A 20,465-nucleotide genomic window follows, 5' to 3' on the forward strand; every position below is an offset into this window, starting at 1 on the left:
GGATAGATGGCTGGATAACAAAAAGGTTTATCAGACGATTAAAAAGTTTGATAAATGAATGTTCATATACAAAATTAAGTTTATCGGCAGCTAAATACTGAATGCACGAACATCTGGGTGAGCAAACAAGAGAACAATAGACCAATCTATTAATTTGTATAGTGCCATCTTAGTGGTGTTTAAAAACAATTTTATAGGAATTTCGCTAAAAAAAGATGGTTTTTATTTTCAGATCTTCTCTGAACTTCGTAAGTGGTTGTTAATTAATATTAATAGTTAAAGAAGATGAGAGAAGAAAGAGTTTAAGAAGAAGGACTAAAAAAGAAAAAGCATGGAGTGTATAACGAGATTCAAAAAAATTTGATTTGTCCAAGGTCATTCAAATCTTAAAATTTCAGAAAAAATCTCAAAGGTCACACATCAATGAACAGACCTTCGCATTTTGTTGGGTCATCTGCGGACCCCTGGAAGCCAGCATTGCACTGACATCGGTAATCATCTTCACCATCTTCCATACACTGCTCGTCAAGAAATCACATGGTTCTCTTCTGCAGGGACTTTCTTGTTTGTCTTCAGAAATATAAAATTTTACAATTTTTGAATTGATTAAGTAACATTTTTAGTTTTAATTTATGATTTTAAATTTATGATTTTAAATTTATGAAAAGAAAGTAAAACAAGATCTACGGAAAAATTGTAGCAAAAATTTTAAAATTTGGAAGTCATCGAGTATTTAAAGTAGCTAACACGTTTCTAATTTGAATCAAAAATTTGAATCTAATTGTTTTAAAAAGTTATGAGTCTTTAAAAAAGAAAATTAAAAAAAGTTGGCGATCATGCAAATTGCAACATTGATTTCTAAAGAAAAATTCCGACCAACCTGTCTTCGACACATGGAACAAATAAAAAATAAAACACACGAAAGTACAAATTTGAACCATCAATACTTATATACAATTAGTTCAACTTGCTGAGGTTCATTTAATGTAGTTACTAAACTATGCAGATGCATTTGAAAAAGTTATCGCTGGCTATATGAAGTACAAATTCTACATTTTTCTGAACGGGTCAGTAAATATTTACGTGACGTAACTACCATGGAGGGCATATTTTACGCATATATAAATAATAAAAATAATAATTATAGTAGCGTCAGAGGCGCCTGGATAAACAAATGTCAACATGGCCACCAAAGGTCTGTTCAAACGCGTTTTAAACAGTTTCATTGATCAGAGGGGGCCACTGCACGTACTGCCTTCAACCACTAAGTCACCACGCTACCCTAAGACGCACTGGCTTCATACGCTGGAGTGAGCGTCATACAAACTGGCTCTCATCGTAAGAGATTGTCTGGGTAGAGATGCACTATCCTACTTGAGAGAGCAGATTCGAACAGTCTCAGAAATTCAATACAGGGCAATAACTGACTGATACTACTAACCACGGTGACCTATCGATTTCAAATCGGAAATATAGTTTGTATCAGCCAGGGCCAAATATTTTCGAAATGTTATCGTTGACTGGGGAGAAATTTAGAAAAAAAAGGTTGACCGGGAGGAGAGTGATGTTTCAATGTTGACCAGGGGGGCCAACATTTCTGGTAATGTGCTCATAATGTCAATTTTCATCCAAATATAGTACTTTTTACAAACAGTTTTACCCACTTTTAATACAAATACGGCTGACCCGCCGCAGGTATTAATTGCTCAAATTCGGAACGCCTTTAGTCCATCTAAAAATATCAACATCACCATCTAAAGTGATTAAGAAACGTCAGAAAAACCATCTGCTCCAGCTCCAACAGTGAAGAAAAAGAAGAGTGTGCTTCCGAAAACTTTGACGTTAACTTTGACGCTCCACCCATCGAAGGTCCGAAAGCTATGAAAGATGGAAAGGCAGCAGGGCTCTCTGGACTCACAAATGACATTATCAATGCATCTGGTACTGCAGGTATCCAAACTTTGCCGTGAAATCTGGAGAAATTGCTCAATGCCGACTGAATGGAACTATAGCATGACAGTCCCGCTATACAAAGGCAAAGGTGATCCATTGAACTGTTCATCATATCGGGGTATACGTCTGTTAAAACACTCCCTGAAAATTGTCGAAAAAATCATTGAGAGAAGATTAACGTCGTGCATCACAATCGGAAGTTATCAATTTGGTTTTCTAGCGGGGAAATCAACAATTGATGCAATTCACATCCTTCGGCAACTGCAAGAAAAGTACCTCGCAAAGCATCAACAACTATCACACATTTTGTAGACCTTGAAAAAGCATTTGATCGAGTTCCCCGTGAAGCAATCAGATGGAGTCTACGTCGACAATTCATTACAGAATATCTTGTTCGACTTGTGATGGAAATGTTTACGAATACTAAGACTTTTGTCAGCAGAACGGTTGGAAACACAGATGCATTTGACATCGGCGTTGGAGTTCACCAAGGCTCGATTCTCAGTCCACTGTTATTTATAACTGTGATGGAAGAACTCACAAAACCGATACGCACTAGTGACATTTGGAATCTAGTATATGCTGATGATATCGTTTTAACAGCCACGTCTGAGCAGAATGCAGCACAGATGTTTGAAGATTGGAACACCAGACTCACCGATCATGGATTCAAAGTCAACATCAGCAAAACCAAAGCAATGAACACTGGTGAACCCATCCAATCCACAGCTACTGGACGATGGCCCTGTTCAGTTTGTAAAGCTGGTGTAGGTAGCAATTCAATCAAGTGTCAGCAGTGTAACCAGTGGTGTCACAAACGTTGTTCAAAAATAATTGGTACTTTATCTAAAGTGTCCAATTTTGTTTGTCCTGCTTGCGTCAATCCACAACAACAAATTCGAAATAGCACTGTTTTTGAAGCCATTAAAATAGAGAAAGTCACATCGTTTCAATATCTAGGGGATGTTCTGGATTGTACTGGAACAGCTGAAGCTGCCGTTCGAGCACGCATACGTGCAGACTGGAATAAATGGCATCTCCTTGCATCTATATTGATGCGGCGTGACATCCCACTACCACTTCGATCAAGACTTTATAAATTTGTGATACGTCCTGTGTTGTTATATGGTGCAGAAACATGGCCAATGACAACCAAATTAGAACAACAACTTCAACGAACCGACATGAAAATGCTCCGATGGATGCAACGAATTAGTCTGAAGGACCACATCAAATCTACCGAAATCCTGCGTCGTGCTGGTTTAGATGATATAAAGGACGAATGCCGGCTACACCGTCTGCGGTGGTTTGGTCATGTCAAACGAAGTAGAAACAGTGCCATAACTTCTCTTGCAGATGTTGAAGTACCTGGCACAAGTCCAAAGGCCGTCCAAAGAAGTCCTGGTCGCAAACAATCGAGCAAGACATGAAAGCTCTAAATTTAAATGAAATAGATACAACTGATCGTCTAATTTGGCGCAAAAAGTTGATGGCAAAGAAAACAACGTCCTACCTCGGGAAACCGGGTCTCTGGACGCAAAACAAAGATTGATTGATTGCTTCCGAACCCAATTTAAGAAAAGCACACTACAAGCAAATCCAGCAATACAATACAAAATTAACAATAACAAGAACGCATATTTTAAAAGTTAAAACCATTTTTTTCTAGTCAAAAATGACGATTTTTATAAATAAAAATTCAAGAAAAAATAAAACAAATAAGAACAGTTAAAATCAAAAAATGAAACAAACAAATAAATTAAAATATTGAAACTATGTGTAAATACTTATATACATATATTGATACAGAATGCCATTAACATTCTTAAATGTATTTTTTAATTTATAATTTTAGCAGTATATATCATGCTCACTTGCAATCTTACCCACGCTAATAAATAAAAAATATATAACATTCAACGTTAATGCAGATCATTCAAAAGTCGAACTCGACATACAATTTCTTCATTTGTACAATTCTTCATAAAAATTTTGTTTCTTTTTATTTCTTATATTTAAATATAGTTGAACGGAATAATTGTTTCTTAATCTAAGCTTTTTTTAATTTTAACATTTTTTTAATTTTAATAGGCAAATTTTTCATTGCAGAATTTTTTCTAAAACCAAAATAATGGACCACTATTTTGCAGCAGCCCCCTCCTTACCATCAGATCGTAAGATAATCATGGCTCATCATCATCATACTATTATAATACGATGAATGGTGATGAGGAGATGAGTTCATCAAGCTCCTTCATTGTCTTCCGCAAGGTCAGCGGCCAACTTGGCATTGTGTGCCTGCAGAACGGCGACCGCCTCCTCAACCTGCGTCATCATCAAAGAGGAATTATTGAATAAATTAATGACATTGACAGCATGTCAGAAGAATTGATGAATACATAAATAAATATGAATATATAAAAAGATATCTCTTATGTATCATTTAGAGGTATCAGCAACACACACATGGAGCAAGGCACGACGTACATTACATATGACAGGTGAGGGACCTCATGTTAATGTTGTAATAGGACTACTAGGTGTCTGTAACCATACATCACGCCTCTCAAAAATTTAACATGTGCATAAATATGCTCAAAAATTTAAAAATATAAATGTGATAGATGAAAAAAAGCCAAGATACAAATAATAAACTATTGATCGAGTGGACATTAATTCAAATATTTTACTTTTTTAAAAATTTAAACTCATAGTCAAAATTTAAAAGTTTTACAATCTGCTTACAAAAACCTAAGTTCATTGGTTTTTAAACAAAAGCCTCACAAGTTTCCACAGTTCATAGTTAATTAAGTTTTTTTAATTAACAAAAACTTGTAAAATGTCATCCTTCGAAACAAGTCTTATCTTGAATTCACTTGTTAGCATTTCATATAATATATTACAGAAATGTTTTGAAATTAGTGTCATGATTTTCCGTATTATAAAACTGAAACTTCTTCATAACTTGTAATAAAACAAATTTATTAAACAGCCCTGATAATTTACAACAATAAATGTTTAAACATCATGCTTATGAATACTATCACACCATGGTCATCAATACATAGCAACCATCATCAACACCGTCATCACGGTTACCTTAGATCTGAGCAATTCTCTGGACTCCAGCATATGAAGAAGTTCACAGTTGTCTATCTCTAGCAACATACCTACGGGTGAGTTTTTGAAAGATAGGAGCTTAAGTATTTATGGAGGTGCATGAGTAGATATGGGCCTAAGTATTTATGCAGGTATATGAGTAATTACGTGGCTGCAAGCGTTTCTAGGTAAACATTTGTACATATGTTAGTGCAAAAGTAATATGTATGTACTTGTTTAAATATGCAGGCGCATGCGCCCTTTGGTAGGTGCATGATTAAATAGCAGGTGCAATTGTACTTAAGCAGGTACATGCGTAAGTATGTTGGTGCATGTGTAAGTACATTATGTAGGTGCTTAAATTCATGTTGGTGTAAAAATACCTAGGTAGGTAAATGTGAAAGTAAATACGACATGTGAAAGCTTGCATGTAACTGTGCTAATGACAGAGATCAGTTCCTAACTCAAGCCAAAAATGTAATTGTCTAATTTGTATATATCCTCACAATAAACTTTCATTTTTACAAGACAGAGCACCCTGTCACCACCACCCTACATATTCCCACCCCTCCCAGCCTCGTGATCACCACCAGCAATGAACACCTGTAATCTTTCCAGCTTGCTCAGGATACATAGATTGTATGAGTGGATACAACCTCTCCCCCAGCATTTGTTTCTGCTCATTGGCGGGGGCACGAGCCAACATGGTGGATGTCAGGGGTTCCTGGCCCTGGATGTGGAGGGCCTGAAGTGATTTTGAAACCGTTACTATGAAATGTTAATTTAATACTCTTTGTTCTAATAGAGAAGAAACATTTGCCACAATCATTTTAATCACATTACTGTCTCTATTATTCAAAGCAATCATAAAAATTATGGCCGGCAACACGAGTATAAGCATAACAATCATTGTCAGCACTATCCAAAAATCACCACTGCATTATTATTTCGCCATAATAATAGTCGGTGGTTTAGTCAAAAATCTTCTTTAGGAAGGATTGGAGTTTATGGAAAAAATGACATGAACCTATTTTTTGCTCCACCCACCTATCTATAGTCACTTACATGAAACAAAGTTATTCGACATTGTAGATTTTTTGTTGAGAACAAGATAAGATTTCTATCAAGTCAAATCTGTACAAATCTTTCTATAAAGACAAGGGTGTTCACTTAAGTTCATTCTTCATCAACATACTGACGACCACATCCTTCAACAAGTCATCCTCTTAATCTTCATAAGCTTCATCCCATAATTATATCATTGTAACCACTGCATAGAAAATTACATATTCATCACTCCAGCCATAATCATCAGCAAATTCAGTACGCTCACGACAATCACCATCATAATGATGGCATAATAGTGACTAACATGTTGTGGTTGCTGTTGCAGAGCAGCAATCCCCTGATGGATAGGGACGATGGGGCTCATGTAAGGGGCTGGCTGTGCTTGATAGGGTGTGTACTTCAGTGGCAAGCGAGGTGAAGGTAGGTGCACGATGTTTGACTGCATGATGCCAACCGGGTACGCTGGTGATTTGTTAATTACATGTTCGCCAATGAAAACCAACAGAAAATATTATTTATGATAGTTTCTAATGAACGGAGCTGCACTGAGGTGAGGAAGAATTTTATTTATCCCATTTCACAAAAAAATGTGAAACCAATTATGTACATAACGAATCAAGATTGAAGGATTAGCCAACTAGATTATGGCACCCTTCATTGACCAACGATATAATTAAGTTTCATTTTCGAAAAAATGCTGCAAACACTGACCAGGTGATGAAAGTCTGTGAGATTGCGGAACCTGTTGGTGCTGGCCAGTGATTGGTCGAGCCTGGTTCGACCCCCTCATCGGCAACTGTCCAACTGACCTGGCTTGACGGGTCAGCGTTCCATTGCTTGGCTGGTATCCTGCGCATCATAATGATAATAATGTTATATACAAAATTATGATGCGCCTGATGACCAAGCTAATGGTTGTAATCAACGACTCACTATCATTCCTGCCATGTTGCGACATGCGTCCCGACGGCCTAATTGCTGGTGGAGCATAAAAATTTTGGGCCGATTGAGTTGGAAAACTTGGTGAAATGTAAAATCCTGTGTTACTAGGAGTGAAAAACTGGCCACCTTGATAGCTCTGAAAAAAGAGAACAGCAAATTATATTTTTTTATTAAGAGAATAAACGAATGTGCCTACAATGCCAGCATTACTAACTGGAGAAACAGTTAAACAAATGATAATGATAAAAAACGGAACGAACCAGCTGTGGGAAAGTGCAGTATCTCTTCTGATATTGGCTGGCCAGTTGAGCCTTCCTCTCTTCCTTTCGTTGAGCTAGAGCAACATACAATGGCTTCGTTCCCACCAGACGGCCATTCATTTCCTGTTGAGCCTTTGATGCATCATCTGGATTTTTAAAGCACACGAAGCCAAAACATTTGGAACGCTCTCCATCCATCATGACCTTGTTAGTTGAAAACACAATGTATCATTTTTATACAATGGCAGAATTTCTTAACATTTTTCTTCAAACCTTTACACTAGACAATTCCCCAAACTTGCTAAATTCAGCACGCAAAGCCTCATCATCAACTGAATCATCCAAATTTTTCACATACAAATTAACTCCATGGCAGCGACCTAGGAGACTAGCCTTGAACCTGTGCGAAGAACATGATATGAACCTATGTGGACAGGTTGTGTAACCAGCACTCAAAAAATATTTAATATTTTAAAACCTTTCAAATTTTTCTCTTAGCTCTGCTTGCCTTTCTGCCTTCTTTTGAGCTCTGGCCACATAAAGTTCACGTCCATTCAACTCCTTTCCATTCAACTGTTCAACAGCCTTCAATTAATAGTTTATATAAGAAAAATATGAAAATATAAATAACATAATAAAATCAGTTGACTGAACAATAAATATGATTCTTATAAAAATATTACCTTCAAAGCTGACTCATGTTCCTCAAAGCAAACGAAACCAAAACCTTTGGGAATTCCAAGTTCATTCGTCATGACCTTGCAGCTTAAAATTTTTCCGAAGCACTCAAACATTTCACGCAGCTTGGCCGTATCCAAGTATTCACCAAAATTTTTAACGAAAACATTTGTAAACTTTTTTGACTGGTCACCCATCTGATTGACACGTTCACGACGTGACATGAAACGCCCAACAAAACTGAAGGAAGTTGCATTAAAGAAACTATATGCATATATATACATTCATACAACATGATCATTGTTAGGATTTATAAAGAGAAAATCACACTGAAATGAATATTAAAACGAACACTTTCTTATCATTCATGAGCATGCCATTGACTTTTTCAATGGCCAACTTTGCCACTTCTTCTGTTTCAAAATGTACAAACCCATAACCTTTGCTACCATTGCAATCTGTGGCAATCTGGTTTATCAGGTAATTAGTTTATTGACTTATAAATACTAAAATTTTCTTCTCCTTTAGAAAATGAAAAATAAGATTGAAATTTATTTTGGAAAACATTCAACTAAATGTTCACAATTTCAATCTATTTAAAAAATAACTTAATGTGTTATTGGAAGTGCAAAAAAATGTTCTACTTTGCAAGAAAGAATGTTGCCAAAAGTAGAAAATGTATCATAAAGTGCTTTGTTATCAATTGACTTGTCCAAATTTTTGATAAATATATTTCCAATTCCTGATTTTCTCAATGAAGGGTCCCTCTGGGACCACATTATTCTAATTGGTGAACCATTTACAGGGTCAAAGTTCATTGTGTCTAGTGCTCTTTCAGCTTTGTGTAAATAAATTAATTAATTAATTTCAAGGAAAAATATGTAGAAAAATTAAATATAATTATTTAATGCAGCACATGTACCACATAGTTTTGAAGTACACAAAATGACGAAAAATTAATTTTCAAATGCTAAGTCTTGAAAGGCAAAATAAATTTATTTTCAAACAAAAAACATAAACCCATACTAAAGCAGTTATTTAGAATTTTAGATAAATATGTCTTTGACAACCTTGAAAGTCAATATTATAAAAAGTCAGATTATACAGCAATGCAGCTTAATAAATTATTCATCAACCAGTAAAATCATAAATGACAAAAGAATCAAACTAACCATCCAGTGGATTTTGAAAGTTGACGTAGGCGTATCCGAGACTCCTTCTGGTGATCATATCTCTGCAGACCCTGATGCTCAAAACCGGTCCTACCAGGGAGAACTTTTCGTAAAGGACTGCCTCAGTCACATCTGGGTGCAGATCTCCAACGTACAGTGAAGCATTTGGGTAGGCAGGAAGCGAATGATCCATTTTTATTTGATTTTTTTTGCTTTTATAATTTTTAAATTTTCAAATTTTTAAATTTTTATCAGCAGTTTTTTTACATTCAAATTAAATTTTTATATCTCTTGGGCGATTGTCCAAGTCGAAAACATCGCTGGTGTAAAATTAATTTTTTTTTTAATTTATTCGATGCAGAATTTAAATTTTTTTATTTTAAACTTTGAAATTTTTATTGGAAACTAATGTGAATTCATCCTAACTTTCAGGTGGTAACCGCCAATAATAGACGACTAGATTTAATTTCAGGAAGTTACGCTTTGTAGGGATGGGCGTTTCAACTGTTTTCATCGCAAACAATTTTTTCATAATAATAACGATTTATAAAAGTAAATTTATGCGTTACAACCGAGCCACATAAATATAACATTAAAATAGTTAATATATACATATAGTTCAGTGGGCGTAACCCATTTTAATTATATAATTCAAAGTTAGCATTAATATAATTTTTGATTCGCAACGATATACTTTGCTAACTTTGCTCCACACATTTCTTTAATTTGCTTTAGTGAAGTTAAAATTATTAAACTACAACATTTTTATTATGAAGTTTTTTTTATAATTTACGCTGCATGTCTTGAACGATTTGAATTCATCATTCACGATCTTATATTTTTTAGCTTATGCATGCGCAGGTCTTATTAATTTCAAGTTATTCGCAGTTTAGCGCAAATACACTTGCGAGATCTTTATTCAAGTAGATAGGCAACGACTTTCTAGGCCTTACTCTGAAAGCACTTTCTTTTTCGACTAGATCAAGTTATTTGATGGTTACTGGTACATCGTCTGCCACCCTGAAGACACTACTATGCATTTATCACCGCTATTCGAGTAATTTCCGCATCAAACCTTTGATACTACATGGGCTGTACAGAATGGGCTGTACTAATGCTTAACCGATCGAACCTGACAACTACAAAGTGTTTGTAGTTATCCCAATCCTGTTTTGTTAGTGACCATGTGCACGCGATCCTACTGAACTGAACAGACGTACGTCTCAAGCAGTACTACTATGCTTTTTCGCTTTTACTTCCTTACGGATCAACTGAAATTTCTTGAACATTCAGATCGACTGAAGCTTCTTGAATGCAAGAGCAGCGACTTACTTTTTACACTTATATCGCAGGTTAAAAAATCATTAATTGTAAGGTTTATCAAAAAATTTGTCTTGATAGTTCGTCGACAGCTTAATAAATTGGTCAACACCTGTGACTGACAACCAGTCCAGTTTTTGCCTTTTATTGCAAGTAATCATAATTATAAAGTAATCATAATTATATTATATAAACGTGATAAATAAGATCATATAAAATACTAATATTAAAAAATTAATAGAAAAAAAATTATGAAAAATAAGTCAATAAATCTTCAACGACAAATTATGAAATACCCAGACCAGATGAATTGTATAAATGCAATTATTGCTTTAAAGCTTGCAATGATCTGTCAACAAATAAAAAGAGAAAAGACATATACACAGAAACACACAAAAAAAAATGTACACACACGTCTTTGGACGTACGACAAAACTCATGACTGAAAATATAATATATACCCTAACGAACAAAAGAAAAGCTTATTATTGTTATTAGGATTAAGAATAAAATATATAATAATTTTAGAATCTGAAAACCAAAATATTTTGGGTGCGTAACCTGGCACCGTTATGACATCATATGAAACAAGGCAGCCAATCATGGTGAAGAAGTGATGAGTGGGTGAGATGCCTTACGAAAATGCGCGCACACACACACACACAAATATGATTAACAACATTAATAATAATAACGACGATGATAATGATGACCAGGAACGTATACCACGACGACACATCAACAATTTGAATATGTTTTTTATTGTTTGTATTTGAATTAGTTGCTATAATTGTTTTTATTATTTTCTGCTAATTTAAATTCATAATTTCACTGATATTGATAAATTTTTATCGAGATAGATCTATATGCTTACAATTAAATTAAATTTATAATAAAATATAAATAATAACAATGTTTTCCGCTTTTTAATAATTTAAATTCCCAACATAGACAATGCAGTCTACCGAATTTCTAGCGTTGGATAGTTTTTTATTACATTTCTCAATATTTCGAACAAAATTCTTGTCGTCATTTTTTATTTTAGTAAAGTTAGAATAACATAGTTTTTCAATTCATTTTCGAGCGTATAGGACCTATTTCGATTCACTAGCCATCTCCAGAACTTGTTGTAGTTGATATAGACAATTAGTATAACCCAGTGCTTGTTGCAGTTTATATAGGGAATTTGTATAAATCAGGCCTTTGTTCCTGTGATTTGTAACAAAGGCCTGGGTTATACAAATAGGTCCTATACACTCGAGAATGAATTGAAAAACTGTTGATTAGATGGAGTTAAAGAAAGAAGTATAAATATAGGAATTGTCAGCATATAGTTGACTAGTAAAAAAAGTTTTAATAATATGAGGTAGTTCAGAAACCTAGAGTATAAATAAAAGAGGGCCAAGGATAGATATATGAGGTACCCCAAAAGTAAGAGTAGAGGAGTTAGAAGTAGCGTTATTGAGAAAAACAGAAAAAAAACGATTACAGAGATAAGAAAACCATGAGGGACAAGAATATAATGATAATAAATAATATTAAATACAATAAAACATAATATGAATTAAAATAACTAAAATATAATAGTAAAAACAACGATTAATATTTTTATCATTATTAAAATTCTGTTTATTACATAATTTCTCCTAGTGGGGAGGCACATTCAGTGAAATACGTAAAAATACTAAGTTCGCTCAACCGAAAACAGCAACCACCATGCTAAATTCATTATATAGTAGTGTAGATGATATTTTGACGGTGGTCGCTTCGTACGAGTGGGACTCATTTCTGAAAGCCATTTTGACCTCAAAAACATATAATTTGACATCAAACTCAATATAATAGGTTGAGCGGTTTTAACAATAAAATAAAAAAATTGGATCGGCCATTTTATAAAATGGCTTCCAGCAGTTAATCTCACCCATACAAAGCGACCATCAGTAAAATATCCCAGCGGTTCTCTACCTGTGGTCCGCGAGCAATGTGAAGTTTTTTAAATAAAAAAATGAAAAAGATGAACTCCGATTGAGCCTTTCGAGCATTACGCCTCGTTTGGATAAGCAATGCTCAACTGTGCAAGCTCAAGACTCACACTGAAATTAAATGTAGCCTTATTTCTAATGCACTTGGCACGTTAAAAAACCGCCTGTTTATTATTATTCGTTATTGTTAGCAAGTGACATTTGTTCACTGTAAAAGATGCAATTACAATTTGTTTCATATTTGACATAAAAATTGATGATACACCATCAGATACGCTGTATGCAAACATCAACGTAAAACGAACCTTAAACTTTTTAATTTGAAGTTAAAACATTTATTCAATTAATCTTCGTTTTGCGTCCAGAGACCCAGTTTCCCGAGGTAGGACGTTGTTTTCTTTGCCATCAACTTTTTGCGCCAAATTAGACGATCAGTTGTATCTATTTCATTTAAATTTAGAGCTTTTCACGTCTTGCTCGATTGTTTGCGACCAGGACTTCTTTGGACGGCCTTTGGACGTGTGCCAGGTACTTCAACATCTGCAAGAGAAGTTATGGCACTGTTTCTACTTCGTTTGACATGACCAAACCACCGCAGACGGTGTAGCCGGCATTCGTCCTTTATATCATCTAAACCAGCACGAACAGGATTTCGGTAGATTTGATGTGGTCCTTCAGACTAATTCGTTGCATCCATCGGAGCATTTTCATGTCGGTTCGTTGAAGTTGTTGTTCCAGTTTGGTTGTCATTGGCCATGTTTCTGCACCATATAACAACACCGGACGTATCACAGATTTATAAAGTCTTGATCGTAGTGGTAATGGGATGTCACGCCGCATCAATATAGATGCATGGAGATGCCATTTATTCCAGGCTGCACGTATGCGTGCTCGAACGGCAGCTTCAGCTGTTCCAGTACAATCCAGAACATTCCCTAGATATTGAAACGATGTGACTTTCTCTATTTTAATGGCTTCAAAAACAGTGCTATTTCGAATTTGTTGTTGTGGATTGACGCAAGCAGGACAAACAAAATTGGACACTTTAGATAAAGTACCAATTATTTTTGAACAACGTTTGTGACACCACTGGTTACACTGCTGACACTTGATTGAATTGTTACCTACACCAGCTTTACAAACTGAACAGGGCCATCGTCCAGTAGCTGTGGATTGGATGGGTTCACCAATGTTCATTGCTTTGGTTTTGCTGATGTTGACTTTGAATCCATGATCGGTGAGTCTGGTGTTCCAATCTTCAAACATCTGTGCTGCATTCTGCTCAGACGTGGCTGTTAAAACGATATCATCAGCATATATTAGATTCCAAATGTCACCAGTGCGTATCGGTTTTGGGATTTCTTCCATCAGATATAAATAACAGTGGACTGAGAATCGAGCCTTGGTGAACTCCAACGCCGATGTCAAATGCATCTGTGTTTCCAACCGTTGTGCTGACAAAAGTTTTAGTATTCGTATACATTTCCATCACAAGTCGAACAAGATACTCTGGAATGAGTTGTCGACGTAGACTCCATCTGATTGCTTCACGGGGAACTCGATCAAATGCTTTTTCAAGGTCTACAAAAATAGGTGAGAGTTAATGATGCTTTGCGATGTACTTTTCTTGCAGTAGCCGAAGGATGTGAATTGCATCAATTGTTGATTTCCCCGCTAGGTAACCAAATTGATAATTTCCGATTGTGATGCACGACGTTAATCTTCTCTCAATGATTTTCTCGACAATTTTTAGGGAGTGTTCTAACAGACGTATACCCCGATATGATGAACAGTTCAATGGATCACCTTTGCCTTTGTATAGCGGTACTGTCATGCTATAGTTCCATTCAGTCGGCATTGAGCAATTTCTCCAGATTTCACGGCAAAGTTGTAGTAACGTTTGGATACCTGCAGTACTAGATGCTTTGATAATGTCATTTGTGAGTCCCGAGAGCCCTGTTGTCTTTCCATCCTTCATAGCTTTCAGAGCTTCTGTAAGTTCCTCTACAGTGAAGTCTGGAATCGGACCTTCGATGGGTGGAGCATCAAAGTTTGTTTCGTTTAACAGACGGTTGAAGTATTCTCTCCACTGTTGCTTGATCTCATCTTGTTCAAGAACCATCTCATTTTTGTCGTTTTTGATACATGAGGCACCAACTATGTCTTTTTTCGTACGCTTTGCTTGTTTTGCTGTACGATACAGAGATTTCATTTGTTCACCTTTGCTTTAGTGAGCCACTCTCTGCACTGATCTGTCTGAGCCAGTGCAACTTGACGTCTTGCATAGTTGTTCTTCTCACGGAAAATTTTTGGTCATCAAAAGACTGATTTTTGCCATTGCTTGTATCCAACTTTCTTTTCAGCTATTGCATTTTGTACACTGTCATTCCACCAGTTCATGCTGACGTTTTGTACCAGTTTTCCCACAAACCGTATTTGCAGCGTTTATCAATACGGTTTTATATGTACTCCAATCTGTACTGGCTTGCGATTGGTGGTCTAACTGTGTGGCCACAATCTGTTGAAATTTTTCTCAATGAATATTGCTTTTCAGCTTCACGATTTGATTCTCCGAGGCATTTGTTTAGACTTATGTTTTGACAGTTCGACAACCAGGTCTGCCACAAGGAGTCTATGTTGGGCGACACATGATTCGCCAGGTATAACTTTGACGTTTTTGAACAGCCTTCGGTGTTGTTGCTTGACAGCGAAGAAATCAATTTGCGTGGCTGATGGTCCACTTTTGTATGTTATGAGATGTTCCAACCTCTTTCTAAAATATGTGTTCAGTAAACAAAACCCGTGACTTTCCGCAAACTCAAGGATGCGGTTGCCATCTTCAATCCATTCTCCATAGCCAAAACCGCCATGTACGTTGTCAAAACCATCTGTTTTCTCTCCAACGTGGCCATTGAAATCGCCTCCAATCAGAATTGTTTCAGATTTTGATATTGTAGAGATGGTGTCAGAGAATGCGGCCCAGAAGTCATTTTTCATCTCTTCTGATTCGCCTGTCTGTGGTGCGTATGCAGAAAAAAATAATCATTGTTTGCTTTTCTATGCGAAGCTTGATCCACATGAGACGTGAATTAATCCTTTTAATATCCAGTACTTCTTGGGCTAGCGGTTCTCTGACAAAAATTCCAACACCATTTTTGGCCGTCTTTTGACCATTCCAGAATAGTTTATATATATAGATATTTTTTATATTTTAAAGTTAAAACATTTATTAAAATATATAATAAATAATTTTAAATAACAATTTTAATACACCTATAGTTAAGTGTGGTAACTGTAGTTCTCTAAGTTACGACGTTCAATAGTTATACTAAGAACTGTTATACTAACTATGTGTTGCTGTTACGTCATTATATGAAATAATAATTATATATATATATATATATATATATATATATATATATATATATATATATATATAAATTTCAAGTGCACTAGTAGCAATATTTTCAGTGGTGGTCCGCGACTGGGACGCACATTTTTAAGAGGTCCTTGAATCTCAAAATATATGAACTTAGCGTAGTGGTTGCTGGTTAGGTTTTGTGGTTTTTTGGCTGACTGCCTCCCTTTTATCCAAAACGTCTAGAACATTTTAAAAACTAGATGTTCCCTAAAAATATAAAATAAACAACACTTAAAAATACACACAAAATTTCAGAAAAATTTTAAAAGCATATAAAACTTTTTAAATTATTCTTTGATCTGTATGATGTACGATAAAAGACTGGTTCAAACTATATATATACATAAATACATATAAATAATAGCATATATAAACATCATTAACGTAAATTAAACGATTTATTTGTTTCTTTCGTAGCCTTCTACATGGAATCTGGGAATCGTGGAAGACAGCTTGCCATACTTGCTGCATGGTAAACAAATTAATTGATATGATTAGTATCATTATTATTATTATTATCATCATCATCATCTTACAACAAATGAATCGACATAGAGACACATAGAAGTGCCTCAAATATTTTCAAATTGGCTGGTTCACCACTTCCATAACAAGAGTGGTTTTTAGCTTAGCATCTTTTACCATTCATAAAAACTTTTAAATTGTAGCTAACTCAATTACTTTCTTATACCAAACACCAAGTCACTCACTCTATACCTTCAATATTCTTATTGGATGCTGATCTACCATTCTTCACCACCATTTCTGCATCATCTAAACTTTCTACACTTTAGCGCTGTTATGAGGGTGCCCTATAAACCAATCTTTTAAACTTTTTTTTACAGACTATCATCATTATCAGCGTTTGATCCAATCTTGCAATACTGAGCATGTCATTAGCTTACGAACAGGGTGTTATGAAGGGTCTATCTAAGTTCATACGTACTGAGAACTACCTAGACCCGAAAATTATGAAACAAAAATAAATTAGCTCACGTTGCATATTTAATGCAAGTTTCTCAAAAGTTGCACGACAACTTCATCAGAGCATCCTGCGGTTGACACACTGGAACCGCACCAAGAAAAGCTTTATATTTATGCTTACTATGGTGTTCCATGTTATGCAGCTCATCCATTCCTCCCTAACGTATCAACCTTATAGCTGAAAGTTGAAAGAAGTCAGGTTTTCTTTCCTATTCTCAACACCATATAATACATTTCCACAGCCCACATATAAAATGTTTTGACAGGTCAAAACTTATTCAATAGCATTTTTTATGAGAAAAACAAACTACATAATATCAAAATAGTGCCAGACTGCATACTACAATCTCACAAATCCAATTCAACTGCATATAACATTCTCCAATGTAATATAATTTCATTCCCTTGTCACACACATGATAAACAACAAACGGCTCAGCTTTGTATGGAATAAATCAAACACTTAAAAATAATTTTTATAACTAAGAGCACAATAGTGAATGAATTTAATTAGGAAATGATCAATGAATGAACATACATTTGACAAATTAATAATGGTTAAATATTTATAGTTTCTAACGGTTGATGTCTTGTGAGATCAGATCATATAAGGCTCGATGCAGTTTGTGGCTCTGTGACCTAGCTGAGCACAATTGGAGCAATATATCCTTCTACTAAGGTCACTGCTATTCAAATTATCTTGAAACGTAGGGGGTACAATTGATTGAGGGATGTAATTGGGTGGAGGTACTGATGGATTGAATGGAACTATTCCTGGAGGAAATGCAGTTGGTTGCTGTTGTTGCTGTGTGACAGAGAAAAATGTTGATGATGGCGCAGCATATGTTGAGTTTGTGGATGGTAATGTCGTCAGATTTGACACCCTTGATAGCAGTATAGATGCGTTTTGGTTAATCAGCTGATTAGGATAGACAAAATTAGAATAAGACACATTACGTTGTGAAAAGTAATGACCAGAACAGTGGTTGGAATAACAAGGATTTTCGATGAATGTATAGATAGGACAGTATACAACACGAAATTGTGGTAGTTGTTGATATGTTGTGTTGTAGTTCTTGTTGCTGCTACTGTTTTTGTTGTAGTTGTTGGCTTTAGATCTATCAAATCTATAATCGTTACTGTATAGTGAGTTACTGATAAGATTATTATCACTGTTGTTTGCTGGTTTGTTGTTGTTGTTACTGATAAGATTATTATTACTGTTGTTTACTGGTTTGTTGTTGTTGTTTCTACCACCGTATGTCATCTTAGTTGTACAATCCTGATAACTTTTGTTGTTGTTTTGATTATTATGATTGTTGTTGCGATTGACGTTTCGTGACCAATGATTTAACCTCTGAGGAAATAGTTGTTGTTGTTGTTGTTGTTGAGGCAGAATTTGTTGATGTTGTTGCATTCTGAACGAGGGTGGTGCATGATTGTGGAAGGGTGTAGAGTGTTGTGGCCGAGATTGTTTATGCTTGTTCAAACTGACAAGATTATCATTCTTAGCTTTAACGTTTGTAGCAACAGAACAAGTAGCAGTAGCAGTAGTAGTAGAAGTAGTGGTTGTAGGCTGAGAAACAATACTAGGAATTAAGGCAGAAGGTATCGCAGAAGGTACCGAGGTCACAGCATTCTCAATATTGTTATTGGCTGTAGTAGTTGAGTTAGTAGTGCTGATACTCACTGAAGGTTCCACTGACGTTTGCTGCTTTCCAGCTGTTAACACTACATTTCTATTGCAGTTGTTGCTGCAGTTAGAAGAACTCTTGCCATTTCCTCTGTTATCAGAATTCAACAACTCAAATGAGTAATTTTCCTTGTTGCTGTTTTTGTTGTCGCCCTGCTCACTTGAGTTGCACACATTTTTACACTTTTCACATGCTTTCGAATAGCGAATGATGATTTTGCTTTTTTGCTCCAATGAATTTTCTGTCACATTATGTGGTTCATTGTTGCATAAATGATCAGGTGTTGATGAGAAAGAAGTTTCCCTGACATCACTGTTGTTGGTTTTAATGCTGGTAGATAGAGTGTCTGAAGATAAGGATGACGAAGAAGACACTTGAGGTGGAAAAGATGATTCTAATGATGGTTCTGAAGAAGGTGATGATGCAGCAGGGCTACTCCCACTCTTGTTAACCATAGTGGCCGCCATGCTGTAGTAAAGTAATTATGTAATTAGACAATGATTTTTATATTGTAAATTGAATTGACAGTCACTGAAACATTTTTACCATAGAATTTTCATAGAATATATTAGCATTGCATTGTCATTTTTCATTAAGACTTAAACTGTTCACAAGAAGAACTAAAAGAAGAACTCCACAAATTAGGTGTAATTGACATCTTCAACATCCGAATAGCCAAAACCAACACTAACACATTTATTCTCACTTTTCAAAATACTGTGCTACAAAGTGAAATTAAAGTTTGCCATCTCAACATAAAGGTGGAAGAATATATCCAACCTCCAATCGAATGCACCAAGTGCCAGAAGTGTATGGCCACAATCAAAAAATCTATAAGAGCAAGAATATGGCATGCACAAACTGCCGAAAAATAGGACACAGACATCCTGCACTTAAAAGGCCAAATGCTGCCACTGCAACAAAAGACAGCCAACATTTGATAAAAAATATGTTATAGAAAAACAATTAATAATCAAAAATATGAGAACAATATTACTTATAAACATGCCAGGACTTTGGTCTCCAGGGAACATAAAATAACTTATGCAAATGCACTCAAAAGTAAAACTATGGTTGATAAAAGTGTCCTATGCAACCTAATAAATATTCAACTAACAAAACGATTTTTAAAAAATGCAGAAGCAAACACAGATATTAATAAAGAAACCTGTGACTTAAACCCAGACCTATATCTACTATATTCCAGAAATGAAACTGACAAGGATGAGTTTAAATTTAATACTAACCTCCAAATATGCCAAACACTATTCCAAAACCAAATCTAAGCCCAAAAATAAATGGCAATTAACAGATGATAAAATGAACTTGATCCAATGGAATGTTAGAGGAGCCAAAAGTAATTATGTAGAAGTATTAATATTAAAAGAGAAATATAATCTGCATATTTTATGTTTACAAAAAAAAAAATTAATAGATAACAAGAAATTATAAATAAAAAATTATTACTTATATAAAGTACATACCAAGTTAACAGAGGCAAACTCTAGTGGATGAATATCAGTATATGTCCACAATGAAGTTGCACAATTTCAAAGAAATGTTCCTTTCAATTCTATTGTTTGTGTTGTAAATGTCAATTTAAATAGATCAATAACAATTTGCAATTTCCATAATCCTCCATCATGAAAAAAAATATACTTGAATTCTAAAATTTAATAGATAAGTTGCCGAAACCAAGGATAATGTAGGAGATTTTAAGATAGACAATACAATTTGGAACAGCGATAATAATGATGGTAATGGTGAAAAAATTGCTTCTCTGCAATATTTGATTAATTAAGCCCATGTAGCCTACTTACTTTCAATCTCATTCAAATACATGGTCAACAATAGACCTATCATTTGCTTCATCTATTATTTTTAATCAAATT

The 20,465-nt window shown here is 35.1% G+C and overlaps 2 protein-coding genes across 2 annotated transcripts; both read right to left on the bottom strand.

The window, feature by feature from the left end:
• Window positions 1-4,197: 4,197 nt before the first annotated feature.
• On the bottom strand, window positions 4,198-9,365 carry HELRODRAFT_69344 (hypothetical protein; the record flags this gene model as incomplete). Its single annotated transcript, XM_009030563.1, has 13 exons — window positions 4,198-4,278; window positions 5,053-5,123; window positions 5,656-5,797; window positions 6,389-6,582; window positions 6,832-6,905; window positions 7,077-7,166; window positions 7,294-7,526; window positions 7,596-7,722; window positions 7,801-7,907; window positions 8,006-8,240; window positions 8,353-8,468; window positions 8,645-8,838; window positions 9,173-9,365. The coding sequence occupies 13 exons, from the start codon at window positions 9,363-9,365 to the stop codon at window positions 4,198-4,200; spliced, it is 1,857 nt and encodes a 618-aa protein (XP_009028811.1).
• An 8,112-nt stretch (window positions 9,366-17,477) lies between these two features.
• Window positions 17,478-19,040, bottom strand: HELRODRAFT_165168 (hypothetical protein; the record flags this gene model as incomplete). The annotated part of the gene is made up of 1 exon (XM_009031030.1): window positions 17,478-19,040. One exon carries the CDS (start codon window positions 19,038-19,040, stop codon window positions 17,478-17,480), a length of 1,563 nt encoding a protein of 520 aa, XP_009029278.1.
• Window positions 19,041-20,465: the final 1,425 nt, after the last annotated feature.

Source organism: Helobdella robusta, assembly GCF_000326865.2.
Source record: "Helobdella robusta unplaced genomic scaffold HELROscaffold_7, whole genome shotgun sequence".
Classification (NCBI taxonomy): domain Eukaryota; kingdom Metazoa; phylum Annelida; class Clitellata; order Rhynchobdellida; family Glossiphoniidae; genus Helobdella; species Helobdella robusta.